Source organism: Chaetodon trifascialis, chromosome 2 (assembly GCF_039877785.1).
Source record: "Chaetodon trifascialis isolate fChaTrf1 chromosome 2, fChaTrf1.hap1, whole genome shotgun sequence".
NCBI classification, from domain to species: domain Eukaryota; kingdom Metazoa; phylum Chordata; class Actinopteri; order Chaetodontiformes; family Chaetodontidae; genus Chaetodon; species Chaetodon trifascialis.
In genome coordinates, this window is record NC_092057.1 from 18,531,453 (window position 1) to 18,556,496 (window position 25,044).

Below are 25,044 nucleotides of genomic sequence, written 5' to 3' on the forward strand. Positions count from 1 at the left end.
CCATCAGACATGCACAAAGCAATAGATGTCACTTAAGAATGAAACTTCCATTAGGCAGATTAGATCGCTTTGCTTTTGGCTGCCTTTAAAATCAATGAGTTTCACATTGAGACCAAAAAAAACAAAACAAAGTCTTAGTACGGAATAAAGAGATGCACCATATTAAGGTGGTTCAGTAAGTTTTTAATGTTCAAACACTGAAAAGATGCTCCCATTTTTGGACAAGCATAGCCAAGCCCTCGGCAGTAATTGGATGTTCTGTATCTTCTTTGCCTCTCCATTATCTTTCACTACATCACCTGAAGGCCTCCTATCAATCAACATTACAATGAAACACGGCAGCCTTGACAGAAGGGAAAGATGAAAGAGCAAGATGAGGTGGACAGCAGTAAAACTGATTTAAGACAGGTGGATTTCTACCGTCACCCACTGGATCATTGAGAAATAAGATACATGACATAGGTCAGAAAATATACCAAAATATAGACAGAAAAATAGGAAGGATCCTCCTGAAAGCATCCGATAAGAAAAGGCACACAATCTGAATGGTAAAATTAATTAATGGGTACTATTCAAATGCTAGGCTTTCGTTTCTCCTCCTTGCCTTCCACTTGTAATACTGCACATAAGCCACTTGTTTTCAGATGTGCTGATCTGAGAACACGTAACTTCTGCTACCAGGCTTTGTGATGACTAAGAAGATGGTGATTCATTCTCAACTGTATCTGAAACTTTCTACCTACCTTGTATTGTATGTGCAAACATTTTAAATTAGATTTTTTGGAAAGTGTTGTGTAAATCTGTTAATATGCCAGGGGGCAGTGTCTATGGCGATTATGTGTAATGTGGAACAAAAAAAAGGGTTTCTCATCATGTTTTGCCTCTCCTTCAACTCTTTCACTGCACATTCATCCCATTAAGTAAAATACGGTTACTTCACTCGCTATTTGGGCTATGAGTACATTCACTCTCCTGGAATCAATCTATTCTGTGACCTCTCAATAATCTTTGTGTCCTTTGTCTCCATTTTCCTCCCCCTCTCGTTCATGTGCTTACAGATTCTTTCTTCATACTTTCCCTCCTGGAGTCTCTCGCTCCCTATTCCCCTTAAGTCTTATCCAATAGTCTTTCCCTCTTTGTCTCTCTGGACCTATAAGTGTTTGTCTCCATAATTCAGCCCTCAGCAGATACATTAGCATCTGTCAAGGCTTTGCTCTGTGCTGAGAGCTTTGGCAAAAGCTGCTCTCTTTTTCTTTTTTGCTCAGTGGCACACTTCAGCACCCTGGCACTTTCACTCATTCCGTTATTTACTCTGACTCACAGGTAATGAAGCAAAGGACTGGTGAAACCGTGCGTGAGAGAGGGAAGACATACCACTCTTGGAGCCAGAATGGACATCTGGCCTTGTGATACTAGGAGGCTGAGTTGCAAACTAGGAATATACAAATGTTTACAGTTGAAATGAACAGCTGGGTTGGGGGCAGTTTACATGTACAGTGAAAAGGGTGTTTACGCGTTTACGCCAATGCCAACAACTGTGCCATGTGTTATACAGAGCCAAAGAAGAAAATGAAAAACACGTTTTAGATTAGGGCATCTCAAAGTCTGGACCGCGATTCACACCCGAACCGCATGGCAGCTCAATTCGGACCCAGCAAATAACTCAGTGATCATCGACTGGCAGTCCATGTGCCACATCCATACTGCAGATATAAATGAATGCAAAGAATGTGCACATCTAACATTTCTCACCAGTGGAAGAAGGCCAGTCTGTCCCCAGAGTGATCATTGATTAGCCTGCCAACGCCTGGAAACAAGCCAAGGAGTCCACAATTCATAGTTCACCCATTCTACAACATGGGGTTATTCTCCAACTCCATCCTCTCTTCTCTGAGGACCCAACATCAAACCACTCAGCGCCCAGGCTGGCCATTCCCCAGAGCCGTTAGTAATGGATTGGCCAGACTACAGGAGGTAACTCTGTAGATGTCATTGAATCACTAAGCTTATCTATTAGACACAAGACATGGTTAAGTCTCAAGCTGAGTGTTCTTCAATTCCTGGGATCCAGAAGAGTTGAGATAAGGACTCATTCATTTGTAGTTGTACTGTGGGTTATGTATTGAGCCCTGTCTGCCTCTGTTTCACGCTGGCCCAATCACAAGAGCTGTGACAATAATTCACTGATTAAATGATTTCAAATGACTGAAATGATTAAATGGACCTCTGACCTTGAAAAAAAAAAACAGATGAGGACCATTGTGTGTAAGTGTGAGAACCTCTGCTACAGATAAACAACACAGTTGTTGCCTCTAACTTGGGAAACACTAGTTGATTGCACATATTTCATTTTTCAGTTGTTCATCTTGAGTTCAGTGTATTCAGACTGGGCAAATAGGTTTTCACAACATCCCAGGAAATGTTTTGTGGCTAGCAAACATATTGTTAGCATGCAACCAGCTTCTATGTAGCTCCTTAAAAAAAAAAAAAGATAAACTGGATTTTGCAGGAAAAGCCATTAATGCTTTTTGTGCAAACTTTCCAAACTTTCAGTTGCTGACGGAATTTTAAAGCAGCAAAAGTTGTTTTTTTCCCCCCAAGATGATGTAAATCAGAAAACAGAGGACACTGTTTAAATTTTCAGGACACATCGCTAGCAGCAGCTAGCTAATCTCAACGCTGCACTAAATAATGAACAACTTTTATTCTGATTTTATGGGTGACTGATACAGCGCTCATCTCTGTATATTTTCCACCTCATCACGACGATGGTACACATCCAATAAAGGTTAAACATTCTCTGTTTGAATAAGAATACTCTGAACATTGGTGTTCATTTCGATAAGTGATTTAAGTATAGGGAACATTCAAATCATCTGTGTAAGGTTCAGGTAAGTATGATGTTGTAGCTTTCATTATGATAATTATGGAAGCAATTAAACAAAACCAATGAGCCCTCTGAATAATCGATCACATTTACTGCTGCATATTTCCCATGAACTTTAGTGGATGAATGTGAAGTGATACATATTACTGGAATGTAATATGAAGCAGGGTCATTGAGTTGAGGCTCCAAATGAAAGCACGAAAGAAAGAAATATTTTGATCCATTACACACATCTGTTACGACCTCCAGCTGGCACAGTTAACTGAGAGACCAACTGAGTTATATTTAAAGTCTTTCATTGCTTTTCAACTCTGTAGCCGAGTATAAGAACGGAAGAAACAGATGAGAAGAAACCAACAGAGGGAAATTATAAAGCCGCAACTGGGCCAAATGACAGAGGCCCTAACACGTTTGTGTTCAAGTGGACCAAGACAAGAGTGACCTCCATTTCCAATTGACACTCTGATGTGTAATCTGGAGCAGCCTGCTGCATCTGCCTGCTCTGTCTCTGTCTCATACACATCCAAACACTCACACGCAAATCAACAAATATATATACTAAAGCTCAGGCTCTGATCTGTCTCCCTCCCAGCTTAATCTGACAGCTATGTCAGCCTCGATAAGCCTCTGTTTGCAGCTGAGGCCCGGCAGTCTCTGCCTAATTGCGTTATCTTTCCGCTACCTGAGACACCACTGTGCTTTATTCTGCTGATGCTGATGCAGAGAGGAGACGTTAGCTATTGTAGAGGGAGACTGGGAACAAAGTGGGTGCTTTGTTGACAGCACTGCAAGCCACTTAAAGGCAATAGTGTGCGATGATTATTGTTGGCCCAGTAGAAACGTGCACAACACGCTCACATTCATACAGAGGTCCAACACGCAAATAATAACACACTGCATGCAAATAACACACTTATTAAGTCCCACAGGATGGCTAATCAATTATTTATTCATTCCCCCGTGCTGAGAGTGATGTTCTTTTGAAATAGTGATGACACGGACTAGACAGTGTGTTTGTGTTGTTCCTACGTGAAAAAAATGTGAACCAAATTAACATACAACTGTCCTACCAGTTCCTTGTGTGTGACACGTTGAATAAGATTGTGTGTACTGTATGTTTAATATGTGCCGTGTATAGCTTGTGTATCTGAAAAGTGAAATCTGTAACTTATTCCTTTTACAAGATAGGACTTAGGACTTCTTGTGCTACCATTCAGTCTCATTGCAGCACAGTAGCCTGCCACCTTTCCATTTCAGTATGCAAATAAAGTCTCTTTGCAGAAGAGCTGACACACACAAAGTGATAGAAACCTAAATCAGTGTGATATTATTTTATATCAGAAAAAAACGTGTTACTTTTTTAGATTGCAATTTCAACACTTTACCAAAACACATTATCAAACCCCTTACCTGGGTGGTCTTGCTTGTGCTGACCTCCAGAAGATTAACTTGCTTTGCTGCAGATGTGTACTGTAGGTGTGCTAGAATGCTGTGACATCAGTTGTTGGTGTGGTCACAGGTGCAACACACGTCTTTTCAGCAATGGTATTAAGTCTTTAAGTGGTTCATTAGACTATTGACTATTTTCTTTCATATATATCCACTACAGCCTAGCCAATATAAACTTTCTGAGGTGGATGCTGATATAGTGAATTTTCAGATAACAATATTTTTTATGGGCTGGTAACTTTCAAAAGAAGAAACAAATAATGTCACCAAAAAATCTTGACATGGATTTCTTTTCTTTTTTTTGTTTCCAGAATTACGAGTGAGGTATTTTATGGTTGAAAAATCACCTTGTCAGTGCTCTCCGGTGACACTCGTTCAAAATTGCCTCAAACTGAGTTTGGCATCTCTGTGCTGCAATTTCTTGTTACTTCTTGGCCAGCAGATTCCCTGATTCCTTTTCAGCAGGCAGGCTTTGGTTCAATGCTGTATACTTTATAACATCCAAACTGTGCACTGGAGAAATGGCTGTAGCTCAAGTGTCACAGAAAAATATCAATATATTGGCAGTGCATAGAGGCAACTTATTCCCCCAACGCTCCACCTTTGTCGAGCAAATGATGATGCGTGGTCACTAAGACACGCACAACACAGCTTAACCTCAACATATTTTGTCTGGTCATTGACAGCAGTGACACTGATTGTCCTGGTAATGGTGGTATGGTATTGATTCATTCAGCTGCAGACAGCAGACATTTAGCGTAAAGGTAGAGGCATAGTTCACTTTTTGCCAGCATTTTGTCCTTCATGGGGACACAAGAAATAAGGCCTAAGTGAGGGAGACACATGTGACTAACTAGAGGTTGAAGACATGTGTTTGAAGCATGCCGTTATAACTGGATATCACAATTTGTGTTAGAGAAGCCATGCTGAAACATGACAGCGACACTGCAAGACATGCAGAGCATGAACAGCAGAGACAGAACTACATACATTTATAATTTAAGGGTCAGTGTAGATAGACGAGGGGAACTCGTGTGTACTTGCAGGAATGAAACAATGGACACCATGCACAGGGGTTGCGTTACACATAAACAGATGCATAATTCACACACCAAACACGCTGTCATAGAGGAAGTATACTAAGTGCTCTCAACTGTGTGCATTTGAATGTCGATGTAAAACACATTAAACTACTTTTTTTTTCTCTTGAAATACATGTAGCATTGGTTGTATTTGTACAAAGCTGTGCTGAGGTGCTTGAGGCAGCTTTCTCCATCGATTTGCTAAACTGAGGCCAGCTACTCTGAAAGCTTGTGGATACATTTAGCTGCAAGTGTGTGATAGACAGTGGGGACTGGTGCATATGCATGCAACGAGCTACATATATGTTTAGAAACAACAAGACCACTGGTGTGTATGTGCTAAAAATCTACAGCATGAACTTCAGGTTTCTATGTGTTAAATACATGTAAGATGTATTTGGATGCTTCCACAACCATAGGATGCAGTTAGTTAGACACATTTCATTTTTCTCAGACCAATAGCCTGGTGGGAGCCACAGAGACTGACGCCGCCTTGAGCGGAGCCATTAAGGAAATGAAAGTGATCGATCAAAACAGATTAACCCAACTTGATCTCCCAAAGGCAGGTCGAGAAATTTTAATCTGACCCAACATGTCCATATGTATGCCAACACGGTGGCATGCATGCCCGCATATGCACTCACTGACACTAATATTTAAACCTACAGCCATACAGACCAAGATGAAGTCATTTCGAGACTGCTAATATAAGCCAAAAGCCATAATTAGCAACTGTACAACACTGTGTTTCACGCATCGCCTCTGCGACTTTGAAACCAAACTTGTGCTCGAAATGAAAAGCTTTAAACATACAATGATTTGTAAATCCCAGGAAAGCAACTGTACTCCACCACACCGATTGTTAGGTGAGTGTTTCTGACAGGGAAAAGTAGCGCTTGTTAAATCTGTTCCCATTCAAACGGGATACATTTCTCAGCAGACAAATCTACTGAACGTTACATGACAGAAACAAAGTATGAGAGATTTGGGAAAACCTTTTAGAAATTGCTTTTTCTGTTGCGCTTCGGCACGTCTGTTATTTACTGAGAAACGGATGGGCGCTATCATCCAAGCTGACAGGTAATGCCATTTAAACTTTCCCAGGGAGAAGAAGAGCCCAAGGCTTGGCAGTATAGCGCGCGCACACACACACACCTACACACACACACGCAACCAGATCAGTTCAGTAAGCTTCTAAACAGATGCTTGAGAAGAGGAGAGCCGTCAGCAGGCGGCAAGTATGTCAATGTAAAGCATTGAAGTGCTTGTTACAATTCAGTATATGGCCTTAGCAAATGTTTTTCTTTATGGATACTGAATAGATATATATGTTTTTGTAGATTTCTATGAACACATTCATTAATCACAATCATGAACACCCACTGCCTTATTATCAAGAAGGTGATATGCAGCAATGGAAATGTATTTTTCAGACTGAGCATGTAAAATTAAAACAATGCCTATTAAAAACTCAGTAAGTGAAAAACTATAAGATTCTTGGTTTGGTGACAGGTGACAGCATCATGATTGGGTATGCAAGGGGCATCCTCAAAAAGGCTCAGTCATTCACAAGCAAGAATGGAGGGAGGTTCACCACTTTGTGAAAAACTGTGCGGGCAATTAGTCCAGTATGATCAAAGGATTCAGAGAAATCTCGCAAGGGGCAAGGCTGAAAACAAACACTGAATGCATGTGGCCTCCGATCCCTCAGGCAGCACTGCATGAAAACCTGACCTAACTGTATAAAGGATATCACTGCATGGGCTCTGGAACACTGGAAAACCACTGTCTGTAAACACAATTCATCGCTGCATTTACAAATACACGTGAAGACTCTTCCGGGCAAAGCGAAAGTCATAAATCAGCAACATCCAGAAATGCCACCGACTTCTCTGAGCCTGAGGTCCTCTGAGATGGACGGACACAAAGTAAAGAAGCGTGCTGTGGTCTGATGAGGCCAGCATCTGTGAAAATTTTAGGGTGTGTTTGTGGTAACTTGCACATCTGTGAATGCACCATTAATCCTGACAGGAAAATATCTTACTTTGAGCAACATGCTGCCATCCAGATTGTCTTTTTCAGGCACGTCCCTGCGAGAGAAGACCAAGCCACTTCGTGCATATTTTACAGGATTATTGCTTTGTCGTAAAAGAGTATGGCTAGACTGGCCTGTCTGCAGTCCTGTCTCCTCTTGAAAATGTGCTCCAAATTATGAAGCAAAAAATACTACAACAGATGCCGACTGTTGAGCAACTAAAGTCATAATCAAGCAAGAAGGGGAAAGAATTTCACTTTCAAAAGTTCAACTATTAGTATCCTCAATTCCAAATGCATGAGTGTTGTTAAGAGAAAAAGTGATGTAACACAGTGGTAAGCAGGGCTCCAGACTAATTCTTTTTCCACTAGTAGCACTGGTCCCAGTGGTGCTCTGAAAATTTTCAGTCAGAAACAGCCCTTAAATCAACAAGCGACGCAACACATATTTTCTTCCATCTTCACTGCATTACTAATAAATGCCTTGGTAATAAATAGACAATTTACAGAAATAACAATGAGCTGTTTTATTTTAAAAGGGAAAAGTCACAAAGGGAAGTCGTGCTTTAAGAGAAAGTCATTAGCAGCACCTCCTGAAGCCAGAGACAGGTGTATTATGAAAACCATCAATTGATAAAAAACAGGGAACTGGTCCAACACGAGTTGGATAGATCCACGCTATAAACGTCTCATACAGGAAATGGCTACATCCTCACTATGCTGCATTTTTTAAACTGATAACCTGGTCGTGGGTGTCCTGCCCTCGTCCAGGCAGCCTCTCACTCCATCTTTCTCTCTTTGGGGGAGAGGGGGGTGGATCGGGTCTCGCAGACGAACAAAACATGTTGTGCAGCGACCAGGATCAGATCATCAGAAGTGAAATGTTTTGCTTTCTTTTTTTCTGCCTGTGGCAGGTTGCCATGACTTGCTCCTGGCCTGGTTTTCATACGCCATTGCACTTACTCAGAGTGCATACATTACAAATCTCCATGCATTAGCACATGTTTGTTGTACTGGCCTGAGATATTGCTACAAATGTTTTTTTCTTATGATATTTGAGATTTTTTTTAACAAATTCAGTTCAGTTTTCATGTAAGATAGCAAGTCATCTTCACAAAACTAGCCTTCTTGTCAGCAATAGGAATCATGGTTGCATATGACCTCTGCATGACATTATCTACGATGAAGATGCCCTACAAACATTTAGTTGACAGTGGTTCGATACACTTAGTTCTTCTGTCTGTGAGACACAGTAAAGTGAGAGCTCAGATTATCCACCTGCGTGTAAACCGCACCAATGAAAGAGAACAATTTAACTGTAAAATTAAGTCTGTTCTCCTCCTTCAATTTCTAACATTTCTTAAAAAAAAAAAAAGGTGTCCAAACAGCTACACCTGACAGGGGTAAAAAAATCGCTTATTGGACGCTGATGCTGAGGAGGTATGCATTAGAGAGAGCTCGTGTGAGTGTTTATGTGTGACAAACATCGACAGCTTTGTGACATTATCATGCATGGCTGCAGGTGTGTAACATAACAGCTCAAATCAACGCTGCCGGTGTGATTACTGCCGCCACATGATTATTGGAAGGGAAGGAGAGCGTGACGTATCTTTGTAAGTGTGTGCGCATGTTTGTGTGGAAGTCACGTGGCAGATAGAGAGAAGTGAAGAGAAGATAAGAGCGATGCCGACAGGTTGAATGTAATTTCAAATGACTGCGTGACGAGCGTGCAAAAAGACAATGTTTATGCATTTGTCTTTTCGGCCCACGTGCGTCTTAATTTAGCTTTGCACCTATGTGTATCCCCAGTTTTAAAATAAAAACATTTCAGCTGCCCTCAGCTGAGCTTTCTCCTCCTTTCTTAAACTCTCAGCATTCACTCCCCACTACAGGCTACAGTACTTTCAGCTCAGCCCAGCCCGGACACAGCATCTCCCCAGGTGCCACAAATAGGGCTGGCTGGCTGGCTGGCTGGCTGGCTGGCTGGCTGGCTGGCTGGCTCTCTCTCTCTCTCTCTCTCTCTCTCTCTCTCTCTCTCTCTCTCTCTCTCTCTCTATCTCTCTCTCTCTCTCTCTATCTCTCTCTCTCTCTCTCTCCTTCTCTGCCATTACCTGTCAGGAGGAGCTGTTTTCTCTGTTCATCTTGTAGGAATGGAGGGGTGATGTACTGTAAGGGTAGTAGAGAAAATATTTAAGAAACTGTCTTGAGTGTTTGAGTATAGCTTCGAGGAACAGAGAGGGAGAGAGTGTCTCCATCTTTACACCTAGTTGTTTTGCAATCAAGGCAGTCACTATTGTCTGTCACTTGGTTTGTTTCATTCGTGTTGGTAAAACTTTAAAAAACGCCTGCGTGTAAAACGTCACGCTGTGTGTATGGAAGTATAGTCATCTTGATCATTTTTATGTCTGAACATTGATGGATTCCAGTCACTTAGGTTTGGCATTTTATCATTAGCATCATAAGAAAGCACAAATCAGCTATGCAAACAAATAGTAAGAGACTGACATCATGTCAAACACTGACAATGTCATCAATTTGGTAGCCTTGTGTATCATACATGACTGTTTCACACAAAAGGTGAGTGTGAATCTTATAAAACAGATTATGCCTTATGCTTTCAGTTCAGTTATAATGTTTTCTAAACAGGGAAGGAGCGAGGTTCATTAAAACTGATTTGGCTGTTGGATCTTAATAAGTCAATGGGTTTGATTTGAAATGCCACAGCTCATATCAGCAGCAGTTGTCAGTTGGTACATGCAGCTAATTATCCTCAATTAACCACTGCAAAAGACAAAAACGGGACAGAGAGACAGAAAGACAAAGATGAAAAGAGAGCTGCAGTGTCAATGCAGCAAACAATGCAAATCAAACAGGAGTGAATTACACTGTGAAACAGACAAGCACAGCAGAGTTAACTCTTATTAGAGCAACCTCTCTCATCCTTTGTTTTCGCCTCATCTGTCTATCTATACTGCATCTCTGCTGCCCTAAGAGACGTGTCACTTCCTCCTTGCAGCATTTCCTGAAATAGCACCAGTGCTCTCGCAGGTGTTGCGCCTCTAGCACCATATCCAACAAAGCACTTCAGATACAGTACATACAGTGTATGGGATTTACTGTGCCACACTAATCTAAAATCAGTGTTGGCAACATTATTTATCTTTGGCAGCTTATGCATGCACTTCTCAGCTTAGTTCTGCTCTCTACCCATTTCTACCAGGGGCAGTTTCATTTTGCAATACAGTAAGAGAACGCAATGTCACATGCCAGGAACCAATCACAAATTCTCTGCCAACAGATGATACATTGTACAAAAATACAGACACTTAATATACAACAAGGTGCAGTGCGGAGGCCCTGAAAGCTTTGCAATGTCACAGTCTCATTTGTTTACACTATATGAGCTAATATCACAAAACAGTGATGCTACTGTAGCAGGAAGGGAAAAAAGGAAATGACAACACAGCCTTTTCCACCTGAGCAGGAAATGAAGGGGGAGGGAGATGATAAATCACACACCTGAGAGCTCAAAAAAGGAGGGAAATCAGACAAAGGAGGCTTGAGGGAGGACTGAAAAGGAAGTGATAGGTGAGAAAGAAAGAAAAAGGAGATAAGTCAAATTTCACTTAAGTTGCCAGCTTAATTTCAAGAAGCAAGTAAATTAAACCAAGTATTAATGATGTTCAACTGGACACTGGAGGAAGAAGCTGATCCCTGGAGCAGGCGGAAAGAAGCCGAGTCTATGGTCCTTGGCCTGTTTGGATGCAGTGGCAACGATCTCTGTCCAAGTTGGGTGAAGAGTGTCAGATAAGTCCCTTTTTTTCCCTGAAACTCTTCTGGCTTCTCCCAACGTCAGACCTCAAACTACGCTGTTACATATATCCCTCTGGACTGAATTACCCCCCCCCCCCCCCCCCAACAGAAATACCTCCTGAACTGAACTGAATTACACCCAAACTATACACACTCACACTCACATCCACAAACCCACAATTTGTTTTTCATTAACTGATAGGAACTGTTTTTATTTCTTTAAAGAACTTTTGGTTTTGTGATTACTCTTGAAATATTTCCTTTGAATTTGGTTTCTGTTTTATGAACGAACCTTTATAAGCTGAGAGACATTTGAGTTGATTATTGATCTGATATGTTTTGATTAATAATTGGTTGTTAATAAGAAAACTTATTAACTGGATCACTCTGTTGTGTTTTTATTGTGTGATTTTGTGGCGAGGAGACCAGCTGCTGGGGTTTTCTGGGTTATTTCTGGTAGTATCTGTTTTAAAATATTGGCAGGTTGATTTTTTGAGTATTCTCCTGTCTGGCGCCCAACATTACTTCATATTTTGAGGAACTCCTTCGCTACACTACATTACTGTCATTTGCTTTGCATCTTGTCAGTTCCTTTGCACATACCATATCCGTCTTTTAAACCACCTCAAGGAAGATCATTTTAGATCTTTTTCAACAAAACACAACAAGAGGCAGGGTCTGCTGCACATGAAGAAAAGGCTTATAAGACTGACTTTCTGATATTGCCTCAAACTGTCTGTTAACCATCTGAAACTAAGCTTCATTATTTAGAGTCGAATCTGTCACTTTGAAGGTAGTAAAATGGTTGAGTGTGTGTGTGTGTGTGTGTGTGTGTGTGTGTGTGTGTGTGTGTGTGTGTGTGTGTGTGTGTGTGTGTGTGTTGGGGGGGGTTGTCCAACAGTGTTCAACACAGGCACAGAGCAGAAAAAAAGGGGCGCAGAAGAAGAAACAAAGAAAAAGCTACAGCTACCCTGCAATTATTCAGTCTCACACCAGGCTCTTAATATATTCATCTCTGAGGGAAAGAAATGAGAGGGAATGAGAAACAGGAGGAGAAGGGGAAAGATGTGGGAAAAGAGGTGGCTTCAGGAAAGAAATAATCTCAAGTCATGCTTGGTGTGCTTTCACGACTTTATCAGCCCACACCAGTAAAGAAACCAGACAAATACAGCTGTCATTTCTGTCAAAACAGACGTAATACAGTCAGTAGTCTTCCCAAAACTGTCAGGCAACAGAGGCCATGGCTTCCTAAACACCATTAGTGTATATCTAGAGAAAGAAAGCACAAGCACGCTCGAGTATGACACTATCAGGGCTCGAGAAAATTACCAGCTTATGGCCGAGGAAACGATGAGCTAGCGACCTGTAGACAAAGCTTGATGCAGGCTGGGTAATTGAGACAGCATATTGCTGCAGAGTAACCTTCCCAGAGACATAACCATAACATAATGTGCTGTGGAGAAATTTCTCATTTACGGCCGGGTAATAGCACTTAGGTCAGAACAATGGCACTCTATACTTGGAAAGTGGATAGGCTTTCTCATTAATATGTATTGTGTTAGGAATCAGATCAGGATGGAATAATACGGTGAATGGTCTGAAGTTTGCACACAGTCAGAACAAAGTTGGGTCGGAGAGATAAAAATATGGATAGTACAGGTGTGTTAAATAGATGTAGCACAGGTACAAATTTACGGCACTTGTAAAGATATAGGGCACGTGAGGTAAAGTGCACATTTGATAAAAGGACACAGCAGAGGAATGTAAGATGCTGCTCAGTGCTCGTACCAGTGACAAAGGAACATGGAGCACAGCGTTAGTTCATGCAGAACACAGAACTTGCACTTGCATGAGTTGTCTCATCAGATGTTTCATTCATACTTAACCATCAGTGGCTCATTCAGCAGCTGCTTGGCTACCAGCTGACTACTGACATCCAATCATATTCATTCAGCTGCAGCAATTACAAGTTGTATAACCTGACACTTGTCTCTGTTCTGTGCTGATACTGTACCATTTCCTTGCTGCAGCTCCCTCCACCACCCCGACCTCCTCCACACTGCTAGCTTTTTGCTATTGTTGTTTTAAGTAAGATTTAATGTTTATTAATGTGTTTGTTACGGTGGGATTAGTTCTACCAGTAGAATCCTCATTGCTGCACTGATTCTTCCAGAGCCTCCTTCAAAGAGCAGAGCCTTTTCCACAATAGTTTACTCTATAACAATTTGCTACGCATAGTCAACCCCTTAATGCAAATGTCTCTGACACTCTGAGCTCAACGTTTTAGACAAATAATATGGCAGCCATTTGGTCATTTCGGTGTACCCGCACTGCACTGAAACTGCCAACAAATGCTCTCCTTTTAAAATCAACATCCCATGGTGTATTGACTGAGCACCTTTGCTCCCTTTTCAGCAAGTATAGTAATACTTCACGTTCAACCCTCAAAGCTGTTTAAGTGCAAAGCACAAACATCTATTTCTCCCCACTGTGCAGCTCCAAAAGAGCAGCTGAGGTTGTGTTCCTCTCTCAAAGACACACTGAAGAGGGTGGTCAATATTATAGTAATGTCCAGTCTAAAGTTTTTAATCCATTTAGCATTTTATTTTACCTGTCAGGGGATTTATAGATGAAGAATTTAGATCATAACTTCTGCACTGGAAGACTGTGTTCAGTCCCTGTTCGAGGTGTTTTTGAGGTGTTTTTGGTTTGGCCTTTAAATGCAATTGGCAGTATGCATTGGAAGCTGGTGAAGGATCATCATGTCACAACAATAGTGTCTCCTACTGGTTGGTCTATGTGAAGTATCTCTGTCTGTATTCCCCCTCTGCCCAGGCCAAGAGTGAAGGTAAACAGCAAAGCAGCAGCAAACAGAGGACTTGGCATTATCACAATATGGTCTTCTGGATACGTGCTACAACTGCACTTCTGAAGGAGAAGTAGTGGTGGAAAAATAGATCTGTCAGAGAGATTACCCTTATGTACAATTGCGCATGTACTACCCTCTGACAAGCTTTTGTACAACAAAAGGTAAAAATCTGCACTACCTTTTTCTGAGTATTTTAACCTGTTTGTTCAGTAAGTGTGTTTTCTACGACGAAAGCTTCCCATCACTCTCATGACTAATACAGCATAACATGACTCACCAGCTTCCTTTAACCTCATACATCTCTTCATACCTGAAACTAATCATTACAGGTACCACGACACACTCATGTTACCACTCATCTAACCAAACCCTAATCTTACCCTCATCCTAATTTAAACCCCGTGCGGTAGTTTTTCCTACTTACCCACAAACTTGAGGATGTCCTTTTTTTACGTCTCTGGGTGCAATCTGATTGAACGGTGCTTGGCTTTGCTTTGCTTTGCTTTGCTTTATGGATAGGGATCAAATTGCAGCTCCTCTCTAAAGAGAAATAAACCAACAAATCTCCAAATCCAGAAGGCTGGCATTAAGCAGCTTTCAAGCTGCAATTTACACATTTGTAAAATCAGTCATTTGAGTACAAAAAAACTAGCTGATGTCAACCCTCTGATCCACTGCATGCACAAAATCATGTGCACACAACTCAAAGCATGGTAAAACCAGTGACTAAATTAGCTAAGATTGACATTCAGTCATTCATTCATACTCTACACACAGAGCTAAAAGAGGCAATCTTGAGTTTTTGTGTGGGAAATAGCAAAATTCACCAGAAGCATGCTGTAATCATGCCGTTGCTAAACAATATTCTAAATTACATTTAATTGTTTGTCTGAGTTAGGTGACCTAATCAGGTGATCTGGAGTTTCCACTAGACAGAGTTACCTGATCTTTGTATCACATATTCTACACTGAAGCCCAATAAAAGTTTCCAGCTCTCTGAGGCGATGGACGTGCAATATTATACTATAATATATAATAACTAAACTATAAAAGCAAAAATTGGCTAAACTGCCTTGATTTAGAATTTTATACTCTCTAAACTTGTGAAGACAGGAAAGCACAAACACACTTACTCAAAAGAGACAGACACACACACAGTCACACACACACTGATTCACTCCCAAACATTTAATATTTTTGGCACTCAGTTGACACACACACACACACACACACACACACACACACACACACACACACACACACACACACACACACACACACACACACACACACACACACACACACACACACACACACACACACACACACACACACACACACACACACACAGCGTCCATTCAAACTCCCCAGGCTATGAGTGCAGTAATAAAGTGTACTCTCCGAGTGACTCCCCTGCTGCACCTAGAGCCTGCGACATGCAGAAGATTGTCATGCCAGATTTGTTAGACATGAAGCGACGGGAAAGCAACATAACTGCAGGGAACGTGCGATAGAGATGAACATCCAGTGTGAAAAAAATATGAAAGGGGACCACAGAGCGGGGATGTCTGGTGCACTCAACTGGTACCAGCTACCGCACACTGACATACTGAAATACACAGTGCATGTGCTAAATAACTAAACACTTTATAAGCACTTTACTTTATAATGACCAAAGAACTGTAACACGTGGAAACTCTCTGCTGAGATCCTCTTCGGACATGAGTAAAAATATCTTATTTGAATGTGACACAATGCTTGTGATTCTCTTTCTGACTGATGGCATTGAAACTTCCAGATGTACATCACAGAACAGAGTTCAATGCAAGACATGGCGACTACAAGTCTTCCTTTCTATAAATCTATGTAGTCTTCTATTGGCGGCATTCTCAATCAGTTCGCAATTAAACCTACAGTTATCAGAGAAATGCAGAGTTTCAAACGGAGGTACACATTTAAAATCCTTTTCTCTCTCCCAGCTGGGACCAACCTAGATGGAGAAAGCCTTGAGTCTTTCTGCTAGAACAAACAGGGTGAGGGGACTGTCATGGGTCCTTGTTAATGTAATAAACTGCAGAGTATGAACAAGGTCCATAGGGAGGGCCTTTGATCAAGCTAACATCTTTCTCACGTCTGATGTATTTTAATCGAGTGAAAAGAAATCTGCGTGTGTACCTTTTTATCCCTGTTTTTCATCCGAGGATGCTGTGAGCAATGCAACCTCTAGAAATCTCATTCTCTTTCTTAATCACAGATACACACACAAACACATACAAGCTCCACTCCATTTCCACCTCTTTCCTCCTCCTCCTCTACTCTCTAATTTTCACTATTGAGCCCCTACCTCTCCATCTCTGGCTCACAGCTCTTGATGAGTTTGTGAGTCACTGAGGAGAGAAGGGGATTTCAGAGAAAACCCAGCGCTCTGAACCTCCAATGGAAGCTGATAATCCACAGAAGCGAGAGGTGGCGATGAAATTCAGCTAATACCCAAACAATTGCTATCAGCGCAACTCCCACTAAGGTGACAAAGCTCTACACAAATTTGGCTGTTATTGTGTGCAAACAGCAAGCTGATAGCTGTGTAAAAATGGCTGAGACACAATGCAAGATGAAAGCCTATGAATTTGATTTAAATACAGAAAAGCAACTTGTCTACTTGTGTTCCTGATGGCCTCGCTGTCAACGCAGCATGGATTAGCCTTACATGACAGCTGCTGAGTCAGTCATCCTCAACTCAAAGCCTTGTTAGACAATGACATCTAAACACAGTGAAACATGCACATTTTGAGAGAATGCAATTGGACAGCAGTGACTGTCAGCTGTCTTCTTTAGGTCAGAATGCCATCTGTATGTTTAAATCCCTAAATTCAGTCATCGTTATGACGCCAGTCTTTTTAAGAAAGGCATCTGGCCCATTTTTGCGATGAAGTATTTCCTTTTTAGAGGTCATGTTTGAGAGAGAGCTAAAGGCAATGGACAAGACAAAACAGCTTTTGACAGTTTGTTGTGTCAAGCAAAACTCTGAGTAAAATTGCTCTGTTTTAACTTGGGAAAAAAGCTTTTCTAGGAGAGAAATAAGCTCACGCAGCGTAATGTATAAAAATCTTCTACACTGGACCACAAATGAAACTGCTCCTGGGGCTGCAGAATTTTAGGAAAACATCTAATTGAGACTGTTCTGATCAATATTGTGATGCTATTTAAGTTGTGATTATTTACTAGAAAGTCAGCTACAAGATTTAATAACAATTTTAGTTTTTTAAACCCGTCACTTGAAGAAAAGCCCAACTTTTAAATAAAGTTGCACAGTGAACATCTGACTAATTTAATCTCACATTGAATGAACTTCTGCAGGAGTGTATTTGACACATGCAAATAAAATCCAGATTTAATCTTAATGCTCAAAAATGGTATTATTTTGATTGACACTGCAAAATGGATCACGCTGGTTAAGCAGTATTTTGATATTGAACTGGTGGACTTAAATACACCTGTTGACAGCACTGCACTGCACTGCAGCTGCTTCAGCTAACGATGTTAGCCTCATAGACTGACAGAGCAGGCTGCTTCACAGCCCCAAATCTTACAGGTTTCAATTCAGAGCTTAAAGTGATAAGCTCACAACAATAATATGATGTGCTGAAAATGTAACCAGGATATTCAGACAACTCAGCTGTCATTTGTAATAAACTACTGCCAAGCAACCTGCTTAACCTGACGCTTTACACCTAAATGCCATGCCCGCACGTAGCTGCCAGTAGTTCCTCATATGACACTCATTGGTCCAAACCACTGTGGTTCAGCCACACATGCCCAACTTAAAGCATGGCTAAATGGCTTCCCGTCTCGCGTGATCTCGCAAATCAAGCCGCCTCTCAAGCTGCCTGCTGGCTGCTGCTCTGAAACGGACATCAAGCCATCACCTGTATCCGTCATGGAGAGACGGACACTGTTGGTGAACAGAAAAAAAAAAACACGCAGCCCTCTCCTCATTTCTTTCAGTGGTGTTTCTGCTTGTGCAAAACCATCTTTGGCAAAGTGTTAATTGTACCCACACTGGCATGCTGGGAGAGAAAGCACACACAGCCAAGAATTTGTTGTTTGCCCAACTCACAGAACTAACATTCATTTTCTCCAGCTTAATGAATATACCAGCAGCAGATGCCATTGGAGGCAGTGAAATCATCTATTCCCCCGCTTAAACTTTTACTTGATTATGTAAATTGGAATTAAAATGATGGCTCTTGGATTTTAAAATTGTACTCTTTCAAAAATGATTTCGATACAAAAACAATGAATTGTTCGGGCCAACCTGCTCCCGAACCAGAAATCCAAAATTTCTTGGTAGCTGTCAAATGATCACAAACATGGTTATGATAAAGCCTAATTCTGGTTATAGAAAACATGTCTTCTGGCCATATAAAAATAAAGTAACCACAAAATAAAGTAGCCCTGCTTCGCTGGTCTGTGCGAAAAGACCAGAGCCGGAGAATTTGGAGAAAATTCTTAATTTGGCAACAATGCATAGTTTCACATGGAAGGTCTGCCAGAATTGACATGTATTTAATGAGACACGGGAGCGGTGTGTGTCCGTGCGAGTGCACGCGTGTGCATGCATGTGTGCTGCTCTGCAGGTGGTGAGTGGAGGCTTAATGAAAGGGCCAGTTGTTTTTTGCGGGGCTGATTTGCAGAGAGCAGATGGATCGGTCTCTCAGTCTCTCTGGTCTCAATCTTGTCCCACATTGCTGCTGTCGCCCCATTTAACAGCCGATTTCCTGCCAGCTCATCACAAACACACATAAACACGCACGTACAGACACAAATGGAGAAGGCAGCACAAACAGTGTGAGGTGGGAGACCGCGGATCCACACATAAAGGGAGAAAAGAGGGTGAAACAGTGCGGCATACACATAAACAAATGTACCCAGGCAGGCGCACTGTGAATGCATGGACGAGCACAAAAGTATTTACCTACTGTACATAAAGAGGGACACACACACACACACACACACACACACACACACACACACACACACACACACACAAACGCATTTAGAGACGCACACACACAAAGTGAACTCCGATGGGGAACCACAGTTGGACACTATACAGTTTTTAATGAGCTTGCTCCAGATGTCCCAGGCAGCAACACACGAGCAGCTGATTAATCAAGTGCATTTTACTAAGAAACACTGACGCATACACACTAATCTTAATTTATCACACAAAGACAGTAATCTCAATTTATTACAAACACAGTAAATCTCAAATGACCACCACCCTGCCCCATTATCTCTCTCTCACACACACACAAACACACACACAGAGCACTTGATTTCATGCCTCTGCATCTATCCATCAATTAAGTCCACAATATTCTGCTTCTGTTCCCCTGCTTCCTCGTTTTCTCTGACAGATTACAGCATAAACCGTATATTCACCAACACCTGACTCATTCACACTTAAAGTAGCGCTTGCTCCGTCTTTCAGTTGCTCGCACACCCACGTAAACTGACACATGGCATGCTTCAACTACTGTTGTGCCCACACACATGTGGAAGCAGCCCTCGGAACGCAGGATTGCTGATTTTAACTCTGGCAGTAGTGAGAAGTGGTTGGCCTCCACAAAATGACCTCTGACTTTCAATCTCCGCACCCCGTACGGCAGGAGATTACAATGGCGTTCTTTTTTTTCTTTTTCTGCCTTGCCCCTGGCGGTCAGCTTTCACTGCAGGTCACGTGATAGCGCCAGTCAACAGACGTGTTAAGGATATTTCACCGGTGAGATGCGGCTTTGCCGGATGCAGGCCTCTGTGTGCAAGCAACACTGGCAAGCAATGTGCAGTCTTATGGAAATTCATGGATGTTAGGGTCATTATTTACAGTATTTGTTTGTAGACAAACAAACTGAGATGTGACACTCTTCACATGCTCTTACAAATCTGACATATTTTGATAGACTAGCACTAAATGCAGTCATTGTAACTTAAGCAAAACCCCACCTCGCCCTACTTCACTCTTCTGTGTCTACCTATATAGGTAGGTGTGTCTAACCCCATTCCCTCCTGTTTGTCTCAGTTCTCTCAGCTCTCTCTCCCACAGCCTGTCCCTTTTTCGCTCTCAGCACAGGAACCACAGAGGTATGCTGAAGCCGAGTCCCCACCGAACGTGGTTATGATAAAGCCTAATTTTGGCTGTGGAAAATGTTCAGAGATCACAGTTTATTAGCAAAATGAGATGTCTAGACAAATAAAAAAAAGCACAGATAAAGTAACCAAAGAATAAAGTAGCTCTGCTTTGCTGGATTCTGTGAAAAGACCACAAGCCGAAAATTTTTAGGAAATTCTTAACTTCCTCATTGATCTCCATTTGACCCTCCGTTCATCCCTTTACACCTGATCCTTGTTCAACCCTTCATGAGCCTACCTGCCATTTCCAAAAAAAAAAAAAAAAGTCAGTGTATTCATTTCTTTTGTTTTGGTTTGTGAAGATTTGTGTTGTGCTCATCTGTAGCTAATGTTAGTCGTCTGCACTCAACTCAACCGCTGACTCACAACTTAAATTCAGTGCGTCATCGTATGATACTTCCCACTTGTGGTTACAATGAAAGTTAAATAGACTTGCTTTAATGGACTTCCCTATAGTGGTGAGTCTTACAGCGAATCCTGGGGGGGTTCGGGGGAGCTGTAAAAAGCATTTTAGGCTGGATTGCTTATCAGAGGTAAGTCATCAGAGGTAGTGCATGAAAAAAACAAGAGCGATTTTTGCTGTCAGTCTATAAACATTAAGTGGATTAATTCTGTCATAAATTATGTATAGCTGTAAAGTACTGTCAGCTAAGTAAATAACATTTCAGCAAATATATATATTCACATGTATTTTCATATACCTGCATGTCTCTCTCTCTCTTACACACACACACACACACACACACACTATATATATATATATATATAGAGAGAGAGAGAGAGAGAGAGAGAGAGAGAGAGAGAGAGAGAGAGAGAGAGAGAGAGAGAGAGAGAGAGAGAGAGAGAGAGAGAGGAGAGAAGACTGCCCATCAGTGCGGTGCATCACAGATGTAATATTAGCCACCTACTCTGCTGTCACTGCCTCGGATCAGACCAATAACTTCTAAGCCGCTGGTTGGCCTCTCTACCTCACGTCCAAACCCACCCCCACACATCAGACCTCTTGTACAAGCATGTTGATTTATCTCTCGCCACTTGAGAGCAAATAAAGAAAAAGCAGCTTTTCTACTGAAGGTTATATGAATGAAATTCACTGGTCACGCTGGTTCTGCAATGGAATTTACATTTACTTTATGATTTCTTTGCCTCATAGCAATATAGCAGGACATTTTATGTTCCCAGTGGCAGGTGGTGCGGCTTTGACGAAGTGCCACATGGCAGTGAAGCACCGGCAGGACCGTGGAGAGTTATAGCACAGCAATATGCAGTGACATCACGGCATTTCGACTCACTGAGGGAACTGTTTACACACAAACACACGCGCACACATGCACTCAGACACACGCTCTGCACATGTCAGTACCTTCTGTGCGGATGGTGAAGGGGGAGTCCCCCAGTCTCTTGGCTGAGAACTGCCCCCCCAGAGAGGTCATTAGAAAGCACAGGCTGAAGAAGCCTATTCCCACCACGAATATCCTGCAACACAGAGGGAGGAGAGAGGGAACAGATGAAACAGCAGTTGAGACAAATAGACATATTTATAGGGAAGGGCAGGTAAAGAGATGTTTTGGGTGAGTAGCTGGGAAATATGAAGATGAGGAGGGTGGATGGTGAGGTAGTTGAGTGGATGAAGAGGGAGAGGCTTGAAAAACAAAGAGGAAGAATGTCAGAAGACGAACAGGTTGACAATTACGGGCGACAGGATTGTGCGTCAGAATGATCGACAGTGAGGAGAAAAAAGCGGGAGAGGAGAGAGCAAGGCAAAATGTGGAGGAGGGCAGAGGAGAGGAGAAACAAAGGGACAGTGAAGTAACAGCAGAGAGCACTTCCAGGAGGCAGAGCATAAATAAAACAACGGCCACTCGCAGAAAAGTAGAAACTTGAAGCCAAAGGGCACCTGAAACATTTTAGTGTTTCGATGTTATCGGCCAGCATGCATCTAGGACGACTGACAAAATAAGGGTGAGCAGTTTGTCCCTAAGTGCAGGCAAAATGGATGTGATGATTTATGTAATATCAAAGGCATGCAGAGGGGATAGAAAGAAAAAGGCAAGAAGAGGACAGACAACCAAAACATTCAGGCTTTTAAGGTGAGAAGAAGAGTGGAAAGATAGCTAAAACTTCCAGTCTCTTGCCCCTCTCCGAGCCACTCTGAATTAGGTCAACAACAATAAGCTCTGCAACACAGTCACAGTTGAGTGACTTACTCTACACTGTGTCTCCCTCAGTTATCAAATCTGTATGAATTCAAAGGCCTGTTCTCTGGTCACTGCTTTGTCATATATAACATGTCATTAAAGGATGGATTATTGGTTGCTGCAGTAGTTTCTCCTCTCCATACTGACCCCGAAGAGATCCTTTACTAATGCAGTTCATAAAGTGTGTGTCTCTTTAACTTCAGCGGCCCAACTTCAGCGGCCAAGTCAAGTGGGTATATTCACGGCCAGGCAGGACAGGAGGAATGATTTCAGCCAAAAATCACTCTTTCTATGTACATACCAGGATATGAGTATTGTTTTAAGATAGACTTGGATAAATGTGGACCTAAGTCTTTAAACCAGCGCTTATATTGTAAAATAATCTGTGGCGCAGAGCTGAGCTTTGAAACGTAAACTTCTGCTATACCCCGCTTTGTGCAGCAGATCTGATATTTGAAACATCACCGCACCTCAGAAGGGAGAATAAAATGAGACTCCGTGTGGGTTCCCTCTTGTTCGACAGCCATGAGAGAGTCAGATCTTTGACTTAAAAGAGTTGAAAATCAGGTCTTTTGTATCTGTGTAAATCCTGCCCTAGTTAAGCTATTCTCTTCAGTGTATGGATCAAAGGTTATCTTATGATGCCAAGGCTTACACCAGGGAGGAAAAGCTGTCTGTGAATCTCATCCGCTGGACAAAATACCAGTCAGCCTACATGACTAACAAGTCGAGTCCCACTTTAAAAATGCGTGCTGCTCGGCTGCTAAACCCCAACGAGAGAAAATTCTTCGAAGAAGTGCAGTACAAAGACAGATTTATGTGACAATGAATGGCTAACACTCCAGTACTTATGCTACATATTTTAAGAGCTGATGCCATTTTCCCAAATGCCCTCTTCTTGTGCATTTGTACGGCTAAACGCACGTCATTTTTCACAAATATATAGGGCTCTAACAATCATATACAGCAGATGAGGAATGCATCAAAAGCGGTGATCGTAATATCATAAAACGGCATGAAGAAAAGGGGCTTTTGTGGAATAATTATCATAATTCACATGAAATTTATGGCCTGGCTAACCTTGCACAGGGAACCTTTAAACTTTTAACTTCTGCATCAGAGGTTGAAAAACTGAATGTTAACATAACAAAGGGATGAATTATTCATGACTATTGCTTTCTCTTCAAAGCCAGGCAAGAGCTGTTTGCTTGAATGCATGGCCCACTGTGAAATCTGACAGCACTTCCTGGAACGGTACAGTAAGGAGCTCCGGTCACGCAAAGGTCTGAACCAAACCTCTTAATATGGATGAGGCTGTAAGAAATGAGTTCCTATCAACAGCGAGTAAGAATGGCCACTTAAAAGGACATTTGTTGAAGTGATCTGATTGACCCAAAGGGATCAAGATGATGTCGAATAATCTGTTAAGTATAGAGCTTGGTGGTTTGGCAAGCTCCCAGGGTGACTATAGAGCCAAGACAGAGCCAATGTGTCTTGTCCTGAGTCGTAATACGCTGGCTTCAAGGACAGGCGGTGGGATGTGGCTCTTAAGGAGTACAATACAAGAACATATTGGTGAATAATCAACATCGAGGCTCTGATCTAATGGGTTGCGTCAAAAAGTGAAGCATCTATGCCATCATTACAGTTAAATTGGTCATTTATCCGCATTTTCCATACATTTTGTGAGCAAAGTGGTGAGATGCCATTCGGAGTTGGGTCTAATGAATTACTGTACTGATTACACTCGTAACAAGGCAAACTGCAATTTGTGTATGAATACGTGCTGAAATTAGACTCCCCAATTCTGATTATCAACTTCATTTGCTGGTGGTGGAAGCAGATTATTAGACAACACTTTAATGCGATGATCACTGTGATCAGCAGGGTTAGAGTCAGCCTATCAACGGGCACTCCTGCATGTCGCATTTCTTCACTGATTTATGCTGAAAGCATGAGGAAATTATCATCATGCTGCATTTAAATTAAAGTCTGAGCTTCTCAGCAGCTGACACATGCTCGCTCGCGATCATTCCTCATTTACCTATCTGTCTCTCCCAGGATACTGTAATATTATTAAATAATAAAATATTACCCCCATCTGTTCCAGGCATATTGAAGAATTAATTAGAATTGCTCAATCATTGTCAGAGAACCACAGAGCAGCAATACGTTGATTGATATGAATCCCAGTCCCACACAATCATCGTGATCATGGGATTATTCGTCATGAATATGGCGCCATGATCCAGAGGTACTTATGCCTGCTTGGATTATGCACTCATCATGCTATCATCTGGCCAGCAAGCCAAGTAACTAGGTGGAAAGTGAAAATCAGAATAGCTGAACTCAGGCCTCATCCTCAGTGCGCCACATTATCAGAGTAAGGAAAAATAAAGAGGCCCAAAGATGAGAAAGAAAAGGGTTACACAGAGGACATGAAGCAAAATTAGCTGATTTTACAGTTAACCAATATGTTTTCTAATCCACTTTATCTATTCTTCTCTCTGTGACCAAAGG

The 25,044-nt window shown here is 41.8% G+C and overlaps 1 protein-coding gene across 1 annotated transcript in view; it reads right to left on the bottom strand.

Moving 5' to 3' along the window:
* The window catches only part of LOC139346467 (alpha-1,6-mannosylglycoprotein 6-beta-N-acetylglucosaminyltransferase B-like), a 106,592-nt gene that overhangs the window by 79,024 nt on the left and 2,524 nt on the right, over positions 1-25,044 (bottom strand). Inside the window, exon 2 of the mRNA XM_070985498.1 lies at positions 21,690-21,802. Within this exon, the coding sequence (XP_070841599.1) occupies positions 21,690-21,802 (113 nt within the window). The remainder of the gene's footprint in view (positions 1-21,689; positions 21,803-25,044) is intronic.